This window comes from Paralichthys olivaceus, chromosome 23, assembly GCF_024713975.1.
Source record: "Paralichthys olivaceus isolate ysfri-2021 chromosome 23, ASM2471397v2, whole genome shotgun sequence".
In the NCBI taxonomy this organism is placed as follows: domain Eukaryota; kingdom Metazoa; phylum Chordata; class Actinopteri; order Pleuronectiformes; family Paralichthyidae; genus Paralichthys; species Paralichthys olivaceus.
The window spans coordinates 2,569,784-2,588,619 of record NC_091115.1 but is presented as its reverse complement, the minus strand read 5'-3'; the positions used below and the strand labels follow the sequence as shown (position 1 = coordinate 2,588,619).

Here is an 18,836-nt window from a genome sequence, read left to right as displayed (position 1 = left end):
AAATAAGTTAATTACATGGTGCAGACGGATGTGTGTGGGAGGCAGGAGATCGGAGGCATCTGTGTGCATCAGGTCCGGGTGAAGTCTGGGTCGCTCTCTGAGAGGTGGCCCTTAAATTTGAAAGATAAGGTTTTTTTCGTGACAGATTCATGATTCCAAAACTCTGAATTTGACTGTAGCTTCGTGCTTTATACTCCCTCATGTCTCCCCCCGCAGTGACACTGGACTCTGTCTGATCTCAACTCATGAGCAGTGGAGAGACGAAGGTCTGAACTCAAACTGTCCTTTAAAAAAGCACAAGTTCAAATCTGTGTAAGGAAACATGGACTCCTCTGAATACTCTGAGGTTATTTATTGAATTTTACTTTTTGATTTGTCCCTTTAAATACCACCACAAAGGCATAATACACATATATTCATAGCATTAACTTTTAAATTCCGTGAACAGTAGATATGTCCCGCAGTATTTACAGTATCTACAAATTTAACAATGAAAGGAAATAATTCAAAAAACACAATCATTAGCTTTAATTCACATTCCGTTCCCTCTGGTCCGCGTTCGACCCGGACCGTTTCTGTCAGCGCACAGTCCGCCCCGGTAATTCGTCCGTGTGAAGATGGCGGAGTATGTGAACGTTGTCCGAAGGGCTTTGGGACAATTAGGAGGTCACGGGGGAGTCCGGGGTTTTCTCGTGCAGCTCTTCAGGTGAGTTTAATAAAAACGAGTGTGTGAGAACATTTAGATGAAACAGGAAACAGAAGCGGGACTTGTTTTTTTGTTTTCTTATCTCTTTTGCTCTGCCGAGCTAAGTTAGCATGTTGACAGCTAACTGCACCAGAAACATCTGGCTCCTCATAAACAACATCTGGATAAAGTCTCTGGGTGTGATTCACGATGTGAACACGAGGCCGTGACACGTTTTGGTCTCTGCGCATTTTATTATTTGTGTTTGAGAAGTGACGCCGAACTCCATTCAAATGTCAGAACATTCAAAGTTAAACATCGGTCATCTGAGTTTAAACTTATCAAACATCAAGTCTGAGAGAATCGATACAAACTTCAGTCGCCACTGATTCATTCGGGTCTCAAGTTGAGTTTGAACACATTTTTTTAATGCTTCACTGACTGAATTTTCTAATAAATAAATACGAATGAAGTGTCTGTGTTGATATTATTATTGTTTTGTCTGCAGAGCGAATGACGTGAAGACAGGAGCCCTGATCGGTGTCGATAAATATGGAAACAAATACTACGAGGACAATAAGAACTATTTCTTCGGTGAGTGGATCTTGTGGATTTAGGAGGATTTCGTAGGAGATACTAATATTTGGATGTTGTATTATCACTTTTACAACGTTTGTCTTTGCAGACCAATACTGACACAGTCCAAAAAATATCGCTTGTTGTTTCAGGACGACATCGCTGGGTGATCTACACCACAGAGATGAACGGAAAGAACACCATGTGGGAGGTGGATGGCAGCATGGTCCCTGCTGAATGGTACGATCCGTAGTTTATTATGAAAATTATACAATAAACTACATTATTTAACATGCAGCAGTTCATGTATCTACTTATAATATACTTATAAGATACTTGTAATGTGTTTTTATCAGGACTGTGTGAAAATGACCTGAACACAAGTCGAACTCAAAATAATTAGCAACATGAAAGTGTCATAGCGGAGACTAGGAAAGAACAATGTCGACAGTTGTTTGTGTGTTTGTAACATGCTTATTTCAAGTTAGGGTGGAAAACATTTTTGAAACGTCCTCTTATGCAATATGGTTTTAAATCTCAGGATCAGTAAAATGGTTTCTGAATTCTTTAGGCATCGCTGGCTGCACTGTATGACAGACGACCCCCCCACCACACACCCACCCGAGCCCAAGAAGTTCCTGGCTGAGATCCACCAGTTCAACGTGAGCGGCAGCGCGCAGCAGTACGTTCCGTACTCCACCACCCGCAAGAAGGTCGAGGAGTGGGTTCCGCCCAAAGCTGGAGCCCAGTGACCTCTGACCACTCGTTTCATTTTCAACTCTGTAAATTATGGTTTCCTGCCGCTGTATCCAACTTGTCCCGAATAAAAATCTCTATGCAAATGTTTAAAATGAGCGTCGCAGTCCTTACATGAAAATTTGTGTTCCCCAAAGGTTGAGAATTGATTCGTGGTGGAAGCTACAATATAATAATACATATATATATATATATATACATACATATATATATATATATGTCTATATCTTTATTTTTTTGTTCATTGCAGACTCTGATTTGTTCGGAAGGGAGTTCCAAAGGGAGAACTGTGGAAATAAATCCATGATTTTGTCTTGTAGTAACAGTACATTGTTCTAGATCACATACAGTACATCGTATATTTCAGTATCGGTGCACTGAGTCCAGTGGTTTGTGTCGCTGCGAGTTTACTGCACCGTGTCTCTGTTGCATGTTAATCTGCAGGATTATGCTGAGCTGAGGGGAAGTTGCAACGTGCTGCATTTCTCCCTGAGGTGCAAAGAGATTCTGCAGAGCTGACGAGTGTGTGTGGAAGTGACTGGACTCAAAATACACACACACACCCACACACCCATGACTCAGTCTCTGTGAATATCCAGTCAGGAGCAGAACGCTCATGTAGGACTGAAGACGAAAAGGTCTGTGCACTGTTTTATTTCCATTTTAACATTAAACTTTAGAGATATATAATTTTGATATTTACTTTTGACACAAACTAACTTATCCCTCTGTATTCACCTTTATATCTTTCATTTAAATGTACCTGTGACATTTTTAGTGAAATTACGAGCGTTAGTGTAAAATCTGAAATGAACAGAAACTGTAAAATATCTTATCTCCAGTGAAGCAGGAGACGTTTAGAAGTTAAACACGGCCAGTTGCAGAAGCTTGTTTCTTATTGCAGTTTATATTGTATTTGTACTACATTTCAAATGGAAATATTATGTATATTTTTCAGCTATAATTAATCCTGAGTAACTAAAATTTTTTTATTTTACATAAATAAAACTACATAGATACCATAAGGTAGATACAGGAAATACAATGATAATTAAAACTTTTGCCCTGTGACGCTTTATATGAAACAGTTTGTCTAGTTTGTAGAAGTTATTATCACTTTCACCAAAACTTTATCAGTTGGTTCCATTTGATTAATTTCTTAGGTCTTGACAGGTAAAATAAATGTCCAACATTTAACGAGCAAAGTAAGGTTGTTAAACAAAAGTAATTTATATATCAGATCTCACATTAATCATCTCAAAACCTCTTGGATGCTCACACATGGAGGCATCACTAACAAATTATTACTGTTTAAAACATTAGTGACTCGATTGTTCTTCTGGTTTCAAGGATCCGGAGCAGTTCGATGAGGAAACTCACAGTTTCATTCCTTTTTCCTCGAGACGACAGTTTGGAGGAGGAAGGCGAAGAAGAAGAAGAAGAAAAAGAAGAGGAGGTGGAAAGTCAACTTGATGTAAGTTTCCTCTGTGTGATTTGTTTCCAAGAGGGGGCGTCGTTCCTTTAGATTTACATCTGTGAGGCAGCTCTGTCACCTCGGCTGCATCAGAAAGAGGCTGAGGAGGCTCAGGGGGCTTCTGGCCTCCTCTTGACTCAGCGCTTTCAGAACGCAACAACAACAACAACAACAACAACAACAACAAAAACAACGAGCCTCTCTGGTCTTTATTTAGAAACCAGAGGAGACTGTTCCTGCTCACAGTGGAAACCAGACAAAGCCCGGGAATTAATTATCAAAATCAATGAGCTGGAAAATGCTCTGACAGTAAAACTGAGCCGTGTCTGATGTTTGTCAAAGTCAAACTCATATTCCACAAATGGTTTGTTATGTCTTCGTCCTGCTTTGGCTGACAGCTATCGTCTGATTCATCCTCTGCAAGTGGAGCAGATAATGTCTCTGGTAATAGCTGATGCAGCAGTAGATGCTGGTGGCGGTGCCAGCTGGGCTCCAGAAACAGACTGAAGAGTCTCGATGTCCAGACACGCTCCTCTGTCTCTTCGTCTTCCCTCCTGCCAACTGTCATATCTCCTGACCGTCCTCCTCTTCCTCCTCCTCTGAACCTCCATCCCTTCTCTTTAACACCCCCCCCCCCCCCTCTCCTCTTCCTCTCCTCTCCATGGTGCACATTTCATTCCTGCAGGAGCGTCTGAGATCCTTGATGAGTATTTTCACACTGGACCGTATTAAAGGAGTTTGGGGGCCCCTGGCAAAAGGGACCTGGGGGGGGGGGGGGGGACCCCTACATTGAACCAAACTGCCCCCCCCCCCAACCTCCCTCAAAGGAAGCACATGTTTCCTGAATTCTCCCTCTGTGTGTATGTGGCTCTAATATCTCGAGAACCGTTTATGATATCGGTTTCACACTCGGTCATGTTTGTTTTTTTAAGACTCAAGGAAGTGCACAGTTGAATTTGGTTCTCTGAGGGTTCTCACAAAATTGTCGTTGCTGTGGACGAACGTATGCAGCGACTGTCGACGGGTCTTCGTCCTGTTGCGATGCCGTTTCCAGACTCACTATAATTCTCCCGGATCTTTGCTGCTGATGGATCCTCTCTGCTCTTTTCGCTGCTGAAATATCAACATCCCAGTTCTGCTCAACTCATCATGATTCTGCACTCAAGAGGGCGAAACCTAAACCAAGGCACAGAGAGATAAGATATACAAAGAAAAGAATCAGTTGAATATATGTCGCGTTAAAAGATAACAAACAGCCGAATGTTTATTATCCTTTAAGTCGAGTGCTTGACAAGAAGCAAAACTGAGCCGGTTCAACACTCCCAGTCATGAAGAATGTGTTTGAACAGGAGTGGGAGTGGGTGCAGAGTCCAGCCTCGGTCACATAAACACACACACACACACACACACACACACACATGGAACCACAGGCTGTTATCTGGCTCTGCAGACTTGAAGTGCTGTCAGAGTCTCCATCCTGTAGAGTGTGTTCACCCTCAGGGCTCGAGTCTGGCAGGAGATTCCTGCACTAACTCAAAATTCCCACGCTCATACATTCCCTTCCACCTCCCCCACCGCCCCTCCGCTGTCCTTTTGCCACCTCTCCATCTTGCACCATCATGCCCCCCCCACCCCCCCACCCCTCCACCTACGATTGGCAGTAGAGGTTGCTGTCAGACGTGTGCCCGCCCCGGAGCCAGTGGAGGGTGGCAGATAGGGATCAGAGAAAATACCTCCTCTTTGCTGCTTCATGCCTTTTAAGGTGGTCTTGTCTCCAGCAGGGCCGAATGTGTGAGAACGCTAGAGGTCAGGAACGCAGCTCAGGACGAGGCAGTGTGTGTGCATGTTGGGATTTGAGTGTGTGATAGCTGCAGACACAGGAAGCAAACTATTTCACAACACACACACACACACAGACACACACACACACACTCCTCCCCCCTCAGAGTCCAAGTCCTAACCTCAGAGACACACACAGCTCTCTGATATGCAGGGGTCCTCTGAAGCTGCTGTGACATGCACTTTGACCTCAGGCGGTGAGGAAGAGGAGGCATGAGGAAGAACCACAGCGCTATTCCAATCATCTATGTGACGGAGGTACAGCGTTTGCACTTGTTACGACCCTAAATCTGTCTCCCTGCTGTTTCTGCTCGGTGTTTTTTGAACTCCTCTGCATGAATGAAAAGAAGAATTCAGTCGTCAGATGTAATCAGCTGTGAGTTATTGCCCTTGTGAACTCTGCGTTTACTCCGGTTACATTTATGTGACTCAGAAAAAGTTGATTTGTCGCTGAAATGTGCCGCGGTACAAACCAAGATTGTAAATTGTGACATCTTCGCAAGGACACCGTCCAAGACCTGGCAGCTTTCTGTCGTAAGAAAATAGATTTTAAGGGTTTTAAGCAGGAAAGAGTTGCCTTCATGCAGTTTTCTTCATGTTATTTAACTTACTTTTGCTTTTGTATGGCGAGATCTAATCAAAGAAAGTTGTTGTTAACAGTTAAAGGTTGAGTAAGACAAGTTTCACCACGTCCCTCTCTGTGTGAAATGTGTAATTAGCCCCTGCAGCTTGAGTAACATCGGAGGAATGTCTACATCGAGCCATAGATCATGCACAACAACTGCAGAGAGCTTTTTATCGTCTGAATGTCTCTGCTCTGCACCCGAGCTCTCGAGCAGGAGGTCATGTTTGTGTTCCTCCTGTCCGTCTGTATCTGTCCATCACAGTCTCAGGCGCCCGGGTCGCTGCACTCATGTGTCTGAAAGAAAAGCGTCCCTGGGCCAGTGCCTGCATAGAGTCTGTGTGCGTATTGTGCTGACGCTGCACTGCTGTGTGCATGCATCATGTGCCCCAGTCTGCCAGCATGCAAAATACTGTTAAACATCTTGTTATGTAAGCCCTCCGCTATAATGGGACTCTTCCTGCCAGCCCATAAACAAGGAAACATAAAAAGGAAGAAGCAGCAGGACATTTTTTTTTCATCGCTCCTCAGTGTTTTCAGCCTCTTCAAGGTCTCGGCTCTGCAGAAAAGTTCTTCAGCTGCAACATAATCATGTTTTCACAGCCCCTGCACCCCCGATATGTTGTTAAATCCTCTGTCTTCACAGCCTTTAGAGATGTAGCTGCCCTGAAACTGTTAACTCTTCTCACCTCCATCCTGTTTACCATGGAAACCATCACTGTCTCCCGTACACAGCATTCGAGACCTTGATCCACATTCTGCTTTTATCCACACACCCCCAGTCTGCCCTCTCGTTAAGTCGTGTTTATCCCATAACAGAGGTAATATCTCCGAGGACATCACTGTGTAACGTGTCAACAACACAATTTTTTTAGCTCATGCGGTGGTTGTGTACTTGTTGTGTGCGTTTATCCTTACGTGCACACTGTGTGAGGACATTTGAAGCGTCTATATATGAAAAGACGTCTAGAACGAGACCAGAGGCGGTGAATGATAGGATGTTCTTATCTGAGATCTTTGCGGCGATGCTGCAAACCAAAGACGAGGCATGTTTTGATCTGGCCCAAAGGATGGAGATGCTGGTAGATTGTTGATAAATCTTCGACAGTCCACAGAACATGAATCCTCCTCTGACTTTTGAGATCCCCTGGAAGTTTGTCGGCATCTTCTTCATCAATTGCCGTGAAACTTTATGACATTCACGTCCTCCTTCTGGATGAGTTGTTGCAACCTTGGTCACGATTTTAAACAGTGTCCATTAGTTTGGTTTATGACCAGATTCCTGCCAATGAAAGGTGTTCCGGCCGCATTTGGCTCAAAGCTCAGCCTCACAGAGCTGGAAGCATGGCTGCGGCCTCTTGTTGTTTCTGCCTCGGTGTGAAGGGCACTTTCATTTGTCTCCTGTTTAATCTACTGGATTTGATGCGACCAGTCTCTCCCATCATTCATGATCCATTTCTTCCAGCAGATTCCTCAGAATATCAAACAATAAACACATTAGGTTAATCGATGTCCCACTATGCACACAACAACGTTTCCCCTCTAACACAATCAGCTCCTCATCTGTTTGGTGCTAAATGAGATGTTTAACGTTCTTGATTCAGTATTTGCCGCCTGTCCTGTCCCGTCATATTCTCCTGGTGTAGTAATAACTTCCAGATGTTTTACACAGTGCCATGTTTTCAACAATAATATAAAAAAAACCTATTCTCACCACGCTCTTGCTTTTGCTTTTGCCGCTGCAGCTGAACGTTACTCATCAGCACAGCCGGCTGTAGTCTCTTCTATTTAATCTTCAAAATAATTTAGTCCAGGGGTTTTCATAGTCTGACACCTCAGGCTACAACTTTTTATTTAGCTCATGTATTTGAACACAGTTTGTCAGATTAGCTCCATTAAGATTATGCAGAATTAGCTCTTAGTTATTACTGTGATGTTTCAGAAAACGTATGATTCTTCTTCGTTCTGCAGCTTTGAGGAGCATCTTTTATTTTTTCACGAATACGTAGATTTCTGAATGTTTCTTGGAAAAGATGCTGATGAAAAATTAAAGATCCATCCTCTGGCAGAGAAAGTCAAACTGAATGTAAGAAACTGTGAACTGTGTGTTCTACCCACTCCCCTCAGGCACTGATTGCAAAACCATGGGGAAGGATTGCAAATAATCCAACGGTGCAGATTTACACACGGCTATTTCTTTTCAGATTGAAGATTTCACTGAGTTATGACTCAGACAGAGAGCGCAATTATTTCAAGTACAACCCCGGGGTGAACCCTGATTTAACAAGTTACAGTATTTTACCACGGGCTAATCTGACATCTTCAAATAGCCTCTATTCTTCTGCCAAAACTATCAGACCCCAATTCTTTTATTGTTCTAATGATCTGAAACAGAAAAGTGTTGAAACGATAGATGTTTGTTTAATTTAAACGTCCTCTTAAGCTCCTCACTGAGTTATCATTTCAATAATAACGACTTTATCTGTGACAATCACTGCATCTCCTTCACTGGCATCTTGCACACAACCTCATTAGACACGTGGAGAGAGGCCACACTGATTAGACTGGAGCTACATGTGTGTATAATTTCCCTGATGATGACAGTGACCTTCACTGACGACCAGGTAACTGCTAAAGCTGCAGAGCCCCAGCCTCACACACACACACACACACACACACACACACACACACATGTTATTATAAACTGTCATCCTGTTTCCATCCATTTCTCATCAGCCTTGTTACACATGGACCATTCAATTTGTCACCATGGCAACAAGTGATGATGCTAGCATCTCTGTAGTGACCATGAGGCTTCAGCTCAGTATTAATACCACGTTCATGTTGCAGACCTGAGAATCTATTTCTCAGAAAGATAAAGATAAACATAGATAAATCTCTGTCATTGAACTTTGTGTAATCACCTACAATATACTATACATATATATATATATATATATATATATATATGTTAATAACCCTATGTATATATATATATATATTAATAAGGGCTATTCTTCCCGTTTAATTCTTCATGTAATGTAAATTCATACAATGCCTAATTCATAGTCCCTTGTACTCTCAGTCATTTCTTCCACTTGACCTACATTTAAGTACACAGCAAATACACGCAGTATTTCATCGATATCTAATTCATGCAGAGAATTTACACTGTAATCCTCATTTTATAATAGTAAGTGTGAAGTTTGTATCAGAAATTGATGTATCGCACATTCCTCAATTTAACTTTAACACTTAACTCATACATTTGCTAATTTCTGAGCTGATTATATATATTATTATAATAAACTAACTAGTTGTTATTATTACCATATAGTACTATATTACTAGTTACATCGGCGGCTGTGTGTGTGTGTGTGTGTGTGTGTGTGTGTGTGTGTGTGTGTGTGTGTGTGTGTGTGTGTGTGTGTGTGTGTGTATTGTTGGTAACAGAAATAGTAGAACACAAAATAAATGCATTCTCTTTGTGTGAATAACTTTCGAGCAGATTTGAAGGTTTTGTTTATACCTGGCTTGTCTGACTCAGCTTCATTAACATATAACCTTGTCGGTGTACCTGCTCCAACAGGGTAAACAGGCTTTGTACCATAAACAAAGGTTTAGTGTTTTCTCTGTAGTCGTCTATTCTCTCAGTGAAGTCAGCAGATAGAGAAATGTTAGATTCCTTCAGTTGGCCTGGGAGAAACAATAGATACCTTCAGTCTCTGTAGTTTGAGAGATAACGAGACATTATTCTTTGTCACGTCAATTTATCTTAAGTTTAAGTAACTCCGGGACTTGACCCTGCCCTGCTGAAAATGAACATTCTTAATTTGTCTGTGTTCTGACAGATTGATGATGGAGATCGTCACAAACCAGCCAGTCGAAACATCTTCTTTTTCATCTCTATCAGATCTTTAATGTCTCACCTCTTTTTTTCCCCATCCCTTTCATTCTCTCTCCCTCCTCGCCCCCCCCCCCCCCCCCCCCCCCGTATCCCGGCAGGTGTCATTTAATCTGCAAAATAAAATATTCTCCAAAGGGACCTCAACCCACTCAGGGGAAGACAAAGGAGATGAAATGTCACGAGCCGGCGGTGCAGGGTTGGCTCTGACGTAGGGGGCATGCGGAGAGATGACACATGAAAGCGTGGCTCGTGCCCCCACATGCTTTGAAAGTGTGACCCCCTTAGATATTTATTTCAAACGGCCTCTGGTGCCCTGAGTGAGGCGGCAGCGACCTTAATGAAAGCATCCCCACATTCTGATAGTCGGGATCGCCTCACATTGCTGAACAGCTGCGGTTTCAGATCAGGAAAGGAAAGTTAAAATATGTAAATTAAGTATTATGTAGAATCTTTCTATTTCTGTATCTGAATGTTAATTTGGTAGGCAGGATTAGCATGCTAGCGATGTGATCATCGGATCTACTTCTTGAGTTTATTTGTTACTCAAGAAATGTCACAATTAAATCCCCATTCGAGTTTCCTGAAATCTCAATATCTGACAAACGCAACAACACTGTCAAGTATAAAACATTCTTTATCTAGAACTTCAGTTTATTTAGATGAGGCTTTACGTTTAATATTGTTGCCATACTGAGACCAAACTGAATTCTGCCTGTAAAATGTAAAAAGTCCCCAAATTCCAACAGAAAACACAGTGTCCTCATTTGTAGCCGGATCCTGCCTCGTGATACCTGATGTATTTAGGCTGCAAATGTTGATAATAAGCTTCCCGACAACATGATAATTCACTTGTAGTAGTTTTTAAGGGAGCGGACAGAAATACAGATTCACATTCCCCAGTAGGAATTTAAAACCTGGGGCCCTCAAACCTCCAGGCTACGAAATCCCCCTCGTCTCTTTTCTGCCCTATCAGTATCATCACTGCCAACTGTGTGCAGGAGAACTACAGCAGGGTTTTGTGACCGTGTTGTTCACCTGGACAGAGCTGCATCTGTCTGCTGCGGAGCCTCATCTCCACTCTGCTCAAATTAACCGCCAGAGCGCCATAAAAAATAACTGCCAAACCTTTTCCACTCCCAGCGAATCCATTCAAGTGCCCCATTGATTTAGTTCCCCTGCTAAGCTTGGACAAAAGGAACGGCTGGAATGCAGGGAACTATAGTCCTCCCTTAAGAAATGCTATTATAGAGGCTGAAAGAGCTCAGGGAGGAGGAGGAGGAGGAGGAGGAAGAGGAGCAGCAGGAGGAGTGATGTTAGTTTGTTTGAAAGAGTTGCTTGTGAGGTGCAGAGAGAGAGAGAGAGAGAGAGGAGGAGACAACAACTGAAAAGTGGAAAGTGAATTAAAAGAGGAGTCTGGAGCCGGCTGCACCTCCTCCTCTTCAGCTCAGTAATGCTTTCAGACATCCACTGCACATTCTCCTTATACTTTTTAAAATGCTATCAGTTGCTTTCTTTTTCTATTTCTGATGCACTGTCAAACTTGAGAGTAACAATATGTAGTTTTTTAAGTTTATGAAAACACAAATAGCAAAGAGCTTGTTACCGAAGTAGTGATGGATTCATGAAGCTTAGTTTAGTCTGACTACTTGCTCTCAAGACGTTTTCGTAGGGGCTCTCTGTCAGATCTGACCCCGCTGCTGGAGTGCATTTCTTATTATTACGTCTGCCTGGTGAAGCTCAGACTGATTAATCACTGTCACCACAGCAGCAGCCTCCCTCGTGCTGTCTATCCCCTCGTGTCGCAGCTTGTTTGTGTTCTCGTGCAAATATAAGGATCATTACTTGTCCACTATTGAGTTTAATGGGGCTTATCAGCATCAGTAGATGGAAAAGCCATTTATGTAGCCGGATACAGCCGTAGTGACTGATCCATCTTTTCTGCCAGATGCCCAAGGATTACATATATTTTTGTTTTTTCAGGGCAACACAGACCACGAGCTCTACACGAGGAGACGAGAGGCTACGTCGTAAGAAGGAGTCACTGAATATAAATGCTAAGGTGCAGCAGGAGAGATAAAAGCTGGAAAATGATCATCCGAGAGTGGGAGGCATCATGAGAGAAAATGTAATTGCTGGCATGAAAGCATCAGCTTGTAACATTAAAAAAAAAAAAAAGAGGGAGAGGGAGATTGACAGATTTGAAAAAAAACCGAGACTGAGATTTGAGGACAGGTTCCAGGCAGGCACAGAGAGATGAGGAGGGTTTGTGATGAAAGGTGTGATGGGGTAGTCGTTTTGTAACCCCCCCCCAAAAAACCGTAACTTCACTGCTCCACTTACTGAGCCCAGAGGATGTGCATGTGTCTCGCTGCTCTATTGATTGTGACCGAAGTGATGTGGTTTTGACTTCGCCCTGGTTGCTGCAACGAATAAACAAGGCGTTATAGCACTGCAGCTTTTTACCTCTGAGCCCTAGTGTCACTGAACGCAACGTTACAGACACATTAGAGCATCACATCACGGACAGTGGCATTATCGAGACATTAGATCACCGCAAATTAGTAAAATATTAAATTATTTCTGTCTGTATATTTTCCCAGGAGCCCCTAAAGTTCTCATTTACTCGCACACGTTCATTCCCTGTCTGAGAAAATGAGGGCAAGGTTAATTAAATATGATCTTCTCCATCGCTTTAATCTCATCCCCACAACATAAATCGACCGGACAGTTTTTATTATGTCGACAAAATGAGCGTGGGCGTGTGTCTGTTGGAGTGGAAATGAGATATTGAAAGAAATGAGGAAGCAAAGAGATATTTGTTTTCTCACAGAGAGACGCCGCCGAAACATACAGACTCTGCTCTGGAGAGTTTCACCTTCCTGTCTGACTCAGAGACGTGACAACAACCGGATTAAAACAGCTTCATGTCAATTAGCTCTCGGTTTCTGTCTGTCACCTGCTTTCTCACATACGCAGTCAATGAAGTCACACAAACAGAGAGAGCGAGAGAGGGAGAGAGAGAGAGAGAGAGAGAAAGAGGGGAGAGGCATGAGAATTTGATATTAGCTCCGATGTTAATTTTACTGGCACGAACATAATGAACGTCAACAATGGAGGTGGTTACAGGTATCACATGATATAATCTAGCAGCATTAAAATCAGTTATGGTGACTCACACAGTGACGGTAGACAGAGTGTGGTTTGGTTTCAGTGTCAGTTTGTGAGTAGGTTTGTTTGTTTTTAAGAAAGATTAAAAAGCATTTGGGTGCAGCTTGATAGAATTTAATGGGACTGTTGGGCGTCTGTGGAGGTTTGAGCTCTACCCAGTGCCGTTCTAGCTTCTTTATATTTCAACTCATAGGAAGCATCAAGCAGATTCTGTGAATATCTGCTGCTTTTCTCTGTTATAGATTATGAAAAATGAAAATGTCTGAGTCCAACGACTGCTCTTTACTAACCCAAATGTTTCCCAAATCTCTCTGGCACCAACTGAGGATATGAGGACATGTGGATGCTTCTTATATATATATATAAGTTTCTTCTCGTCTTTTTTTTGCATGTGGACAAATGTATTTGAAATCCCTCCAGCACATTATACTCCAATACAATACCAACCACACAGGCATAGCTTTCAGGAGAATATTTTTACTAATGCAAGGTTATTGTGTTGCATCGCATTTCATCTTATGAGTTTTTCTGGGAGCTTCAGCTCCACTGACGTCACGTGTGCTGGTAGAGAACTATTAAATTATTCGTGATGTGATTTTAAAGCATTTTTGTGGGTTTGATTTTGTTTGTTTGCTTTTCTGGCCACTCAGCAACGAAAGAAGCTATAAAAAAAAAAATATATATAAAAAATAACCATAAAATGAAACAATGTGCTGAGGGTTGGTCCAATGATCTGTGGAGCTGTGTTGAACTGTAAAGTCGGGTAATCATTTCTTTGTGGTTTCATCCCTGTGAGTGACAATATATTATATATTGTAAATGTATGAATATTAGTCAGTGCAGCCTAATAAATTATAAAACATTCCAAAGAACCTCATCAGAGCGTTCTGATGGTAGAAGCCTCAACAGAACGAATGTGATCCCTCCCTCACACGTTCCACATCCCACCAGAACATCCTGACCCACCCCTGACCTAAACATTCCACAACCCCTACAGAATGTTCCCATTTGCCTTCTTAATGTCCCACAATCCCCCTGGAACGTTCTGAACCCCCCCCCCCCCTTCACCAAAACATGGAGGTATCCCTTCATGACGTTCCAAACTTCTTCCAACATTCCAGGAGCCTCATCAGAACATCGTGAGCTTTGTCCTCAGTTAAAACAATCCAGAGCCCCACCTATATGAACGCTCCGCAGCACCAGTATCGGTGTCCCTGAGCTCTCTGCTGGAGTGAAGCTTGGAGACGTAGACAGGAAGCGAGGCAGGAAGTCGATAAAGAACACAAACGTCGCTGGTGGGGGAAAAGGGAACAATGGCATCTTGTGATCAACAGTGTGGATTTTGTGCACATATGATTTTTACATCATCTTATTGACGTAAATTCTGAAGTTTACACACAAGCTTTTCATTCAGCATCTCACTTTTTGTAGAACTAGAGCAGAGTCCGTTTTTTAATCCTGCCTGTTTGTAACGTTCTGTTCTCCTCAAACAGTTCTACAGTATACTGTCACCTCTTTATTGTTTGTGTGCTGAGCTTTGTATAAACAGTCTATGCTGCAGAGGGATGTTAGAAAACTTCATCCTACCTGGTTTATCTGCAATGGAGATTTCACTGTCAATGCTTTTGATCAAATGAAACTAAACTTGCTTTATTTATTTTAAGTTTGACTAATTCACTGAACTGCTATTTCAGAGGTCTGTGACGCAATCGACACAATCGTCAGACGCAACTTTTCAAAGTAAAAGCTCGATATAACGCATGTTGCTCTGTTGCTGTTTTCCAGCCTCATACGTGTGATGTGGGGCCACAGTTCCTCTCAGAGAAGTCAAAAGTTGTTTTGAGCTGAGCCCACAGCCAGTGCCCCCTCTGAACCTAATCAATGCTAGCGTACAGAGAGAGCACCAATCAGGCCATAATTAAATGTCACATTTAACTCGCCGCCTGTTATCTCTCTTTCACACGCATGAACATGGATTTTATGAATCGAAACCTGGTGGGAAATGGACTGGAAGCTTATTAGTTTTTTTTTTTGGATTGATCACGGCACAGAGACTCTCTGTCCCTGAGCTGTGGCAATGATTTCTCTAACTATGCACACACGCGCCTCGTGGAAATGATATGATTGAATCAGCCTGGATCCTGTTCAGATTTCAATGACGGTGATGTTGGGCGCTGTAGGCAGCCTCAACGCCAGGTGCTGTTTTTTTGCCCTGCAGGCCGAATCACGGCTTGTCCGAGCTATCAGCACACATGCACTCGTCAAAATGATTAACTGGCTGCTGACTCACTCGCCAGCCTCATAAACTGGGCTTGAGGTCGGCGAATGCATGAGAGAGAGGAGATGGTGATAAGGAATGACAGAGGAGAAAGAGAAAGAAGACAGAGGCAGAGAAAACCCCTGTGAGCAGACTGCAGGGTTTTTACTATACAGCAGGTTGTTGCAGAAGCAGCCAATGAACTAATAGTTTATTGCGATGATTAATTCTTACTGTCGGACAGTAAATCAGCAGGTCCAGATCATGTGACGGGGCCACTATAGCGTTACTAATTGGCTTCTGTATCAGGCGGACAGAGTTGAACTGCCGTGACTTTAAATCATTCATGACTCAACCCCCAGTCCTTTGTGGGGTTATTCATCTGTATCCTTTCACTGGAGAGCTGGCCTGTGTCATGTAAACCTATTTCATTTATCTAATTGTAAAGCTGACTGTGTCCTTTAGTCCGCTGTAAACACGAGCTATTCAAGAAGACGGCCTGGCACTGATAGAGAAGTGGGGTTAAGGATAACTGTGGACAAACATGAAGCTTTAGAAGTTTCTAGGTGGAAATAATAACCAACTGATGACGATCATAGACAAACAGAAACACCTGATGCATTAATAAATAGCCCAGCATCACATTACAGTACGTTAGATACTGTAATGTGATGCTGGGTCATTGAGATGCTTTACTCAAGTCTACAGAACAACTTAACAACATTTCAGAGGGAAATATAATACTTTTTAATCCTCTGCATTTTTCCTATGTCTTATTTATAAAATCTAATGCAATCCAATACAGCTCAGCCATAAATTCAACCTTTGCTAAAACTGTAATTATCAGTTTTTTCAATTTGGCTGTAGTTAGAGGTTGTAGTTTGCAACTGGGAAGAAAAGGATATTAAAACACATTTAACTGTACTTCTAAATGTTTTATTATCAAATTCAGTCATCGCCTCTCGGGCAGCATGAAAATAACCCTGAGACATTTTGCTGAATCAGGCCTACAACAAACAATATCGATCGGTTCGGCGCGGCGCTATTCTCGTCATCATTAGCTGTTCGTGCTGTCTGTCAAAACGTGAATGAAACGACTTCTTCCTTGTGCGGAACCATCTCTCATATTTCTATCAAGGTAAATATTTTCCCGCGATAATCACCTGATCTATCCATCTATCTGTTGTTGCACTGTCATTTAAAAATAAAGATCTGAAATCCCGCTGCTTTTCTTTTTCTCGCCTGGTTGAATTCCACTCTAACAAATGTTTGCGGTAGATTTGAATAAGGGATAATTGATGGGAGCGGACAGCTCCTCGTTAGTTCGTGAATCAATTAGTGAGGGTGCAATCGATGTCTCCCGCAGCCCCTCCCTGAGTGCAGCGCGGTGGGCGGGGTGTAATCTTGCTCTCTCGCTTCCCCGGCTCCCGGTGCCGGAGAGAGGAGAACCGCGGCGGGCGGGCTTGTGGTGCACACGCAGCGGCCGCCGGTCTGTGCTGTCGGTCGGTCGGTGGGTCGGCTTCGAGCAGCGGCAGCAGTCGGGTGTCGAGCGCGTGGAAGCCGCGATGGGACGAGTGGAGTTCCCCCGACGATGTTAACGCACCCACGGGCAACTTCAAACCTGAGCGACCGGGAGAGCGCGGAGGTGGAGCCCGGAGCCCGGTGCGCTGCGGCGGGGGAAACTTTCCGAGAAGTGGGGACGCGGACACACCAGCGGCGCTAACATGGTAACCACACGGTTCTCAAAAGTCGGGCTAACGTTTGCTAACTCACCGCGGACACACACATTTAGAACCGAACGACTTGTGTTCGCTGCTCGTTCGAGTCTTTTCTCCTTTCCTCCCTTTTTTTCTTTTAATTAAGTAGGAAACGTCCAGTTTAACAAACCAAACACGAGCTAACGTGTCGAGTTTAAGAAATCAAGCTAACCCGCGAGTTTTTAATCGCTGGACATCGAACCTCCTCTTTCCCCAAGCGAACAGCTGTCCTGCTTCTTTTCCTGCCAGTTGACCAGTTTCCATTTACAAAAAGCTCGATTTAGTGTTTGCTCGTCCGAAAAGCAAACATCGCCCGCAGCAGAATATATTAACATTGTCAAAGCGAATCTTCAGGAGCCTCTTTGCATTTCGGCTCGGCCGTAATACTCTGATATTATCTTTTTACTCTTGAATTCTCCATTCTTAGCATCGGTCTCTCATTTCTATATAATAATAACATTCTATAAAAACGCGATGTTTTCCTAATGGAGTTTGGTGCAGACGAAGCGAGCTTCTTCAACATCATCTGCTAAGCTGACATTGAAGTTGTTATGACACTAAAGTAACTCTGACACTGTGCTCAGGTGACCCTTTACCCCCAAGACTATAATGTCAACTTACCAGATTCCATTTAAAAATAGCTTGATTTATTTAGTGCTCCTCTGAGATGCAGATATTGTCTTCAGCAGAAGCTATTCTAACCTCAAAGTGAATCTCTAATACTCTAATCATCACATTTTCCTCTTTAACTTCTCATTCTTCATATTGGCATCACATTTCTATAAAAGCGTTCTATTGATTAAACCACTGGTATAACTCCTATATCATGTTTTACCTCTGTACTGGATATTTGTGATGAGTGATCATTTCGTCTAATTTAAAACATTGTGCAGCTTCGGGTTATTTATCTTTAAACCTGTAATTTATATTTGGCTTCAATACTCTGCCTCGGTCACTTGTGACTTTCAATCACCTTATGCTTAAAATATTTGTTTTGTCAGTTTCTCCACATACTTCTTTACAGTCACAGCTTTGTAGTAGTTCTGCAGTGAACTTACTCATGACTCATTCTGACCTTTTATTATTCTTATGCTCTCGTGTTTTGTCGGCCACTGGAAGTCTAAATTTCCCACGGGATCAATGAAGTATCTATCCTTCCTTCCTTCCTAATGGAGTTTGGTGCAGATCAACTGAGCTTCTTCCACATCATCTGCTCCTGAAGTCGCCATAACACTTCCGACAGTGTGCTCAGGCGACCTTTTAGGACTATATCACGCAGCCGTCAAGTAGACCTGTTTGCAAACAGTATACGGCCCCTCGAGCGAAGACAGCGGCGGAGCAGGTCCGACCTGTTTGTCAGCATTGACTTTAGGTGGAGGTTCAAATCTGTTCATCCCAATGTCACATCCAATCACAGAGCTCCTTGTTGTGAGAGGGCAAACGGGCATGCGGTGTGTGCTTTCGAATGCCACAACATGCTTGTGTCACTATTCCTCCGAAAGATTGGATAACATGATGTTATCATGGCAGATAAACTGTTTCTTCTCTGACCCAGTTACAGAGTCTCGCGTTTGGAGAGTGTGAATCTGTGAAGCTCCGTACAGGCCGATTGTTGAGACTTGAGGAGTGAAATGACAGCTTTCTAAGATGGATTCCAGAAGGCGCTTGGCTCTTGTGTCGCCCTGAAATTCACAGGTCTTAAGTGAACCACAAATTTAAAAGGGTCTCTTTATGAAATTGCATAATTTCCCCTGTTCATTTGAATATAATTGTTAAAAGAGCTTCTGTTAGACAG

General features: G+C 42.9%; 2 protein-coding genes across 5 annotated transcripts in view; both read left to right on the top strand.

Annotated features, from left to right (window-relative positions):
- Nucleotides 1–544: 544 nt before the first annotated feature.
- On the top strand, nucleotides 545–2,112 carry ndufa12 (NADH:ubiquinone oxidoreductase subunit A12). Its single transcript, XM_020104940.2, has 4 exons — nucleotides 545–706; nucleotides 1,194–1,279; nucleotides 1,414–1,501; nucleotides 1,833–2,112. The coding sequence occupies exons 1-4, from the start codon at nucleotides 618–620 to the stop codon at nucleotides 2,011–2,013; spliced, it is 444 nt and encodes a 147-aa protein (XP_019960499.1). The 5' UTR covers nucleotides 545–617; the 3' UTR covers nucleotides 2,014–2,112.
- tmcc3 (transmembrane and coiled-coil domain family 3) overlaps nucleotides 2,108–18,836 on the top strand; it is a 36,022-nt gene continuing 19,293 nt past the window's right edge. Inside the window, exons 1-2 of one of the 4 annotated variants that reach the window (XM_069519781.1) lie at nucleotides 2,108–2,655; nucleotides 3,368–3,491. In XM_069519781.1, coding sequence (XP_069375882.1) covers nucleotides 3,384–3,491 — 108 coding nt within the window. In that variant the 5' untranslated portion in view covers nucleotides 2,108–2,655; nucleotides 3,368–3,383. Of the gene's footprint in view, nucleotides 2,656–3,366; nucleotides 3,492–5,414; nucleotides 5,589–16,632; nucleotides 17,012–18,836 lie in introns of those variants that run through there. The other 3 variants (XM_069519782.1, XM_069519783.1, XM_069519784.1) reach the window with 3 other exon arrangements.

What these genes read in the sequence shown, in the direction of transcription:
- ndufa12 (XM_020104940.2), top strand. Translation starts at nt 618, where the DNA reads ATGGCGGAGTATGTGAACGTTGTCCGAAGGGCTTTGGGACAATTAGGA. An exon ending in TTTCTCGTGCAGCTCTTCAG is followed by an intron (nt 707 to 1,193) that starts GTGAGTTTAATA and finishes TTTTGTCTGCAG; the next exon opens with AGCGAATGACGTGAAGACAG. An exon ending in AGCATGGTCCCTGCTGAATG is followed by an intron (nt 1,502 to 1,832) that starts GTACGATCCGTA and finishes TGAATTCTTTAG; the next exon opens with GCATCGCTGGCTGCACTGTA.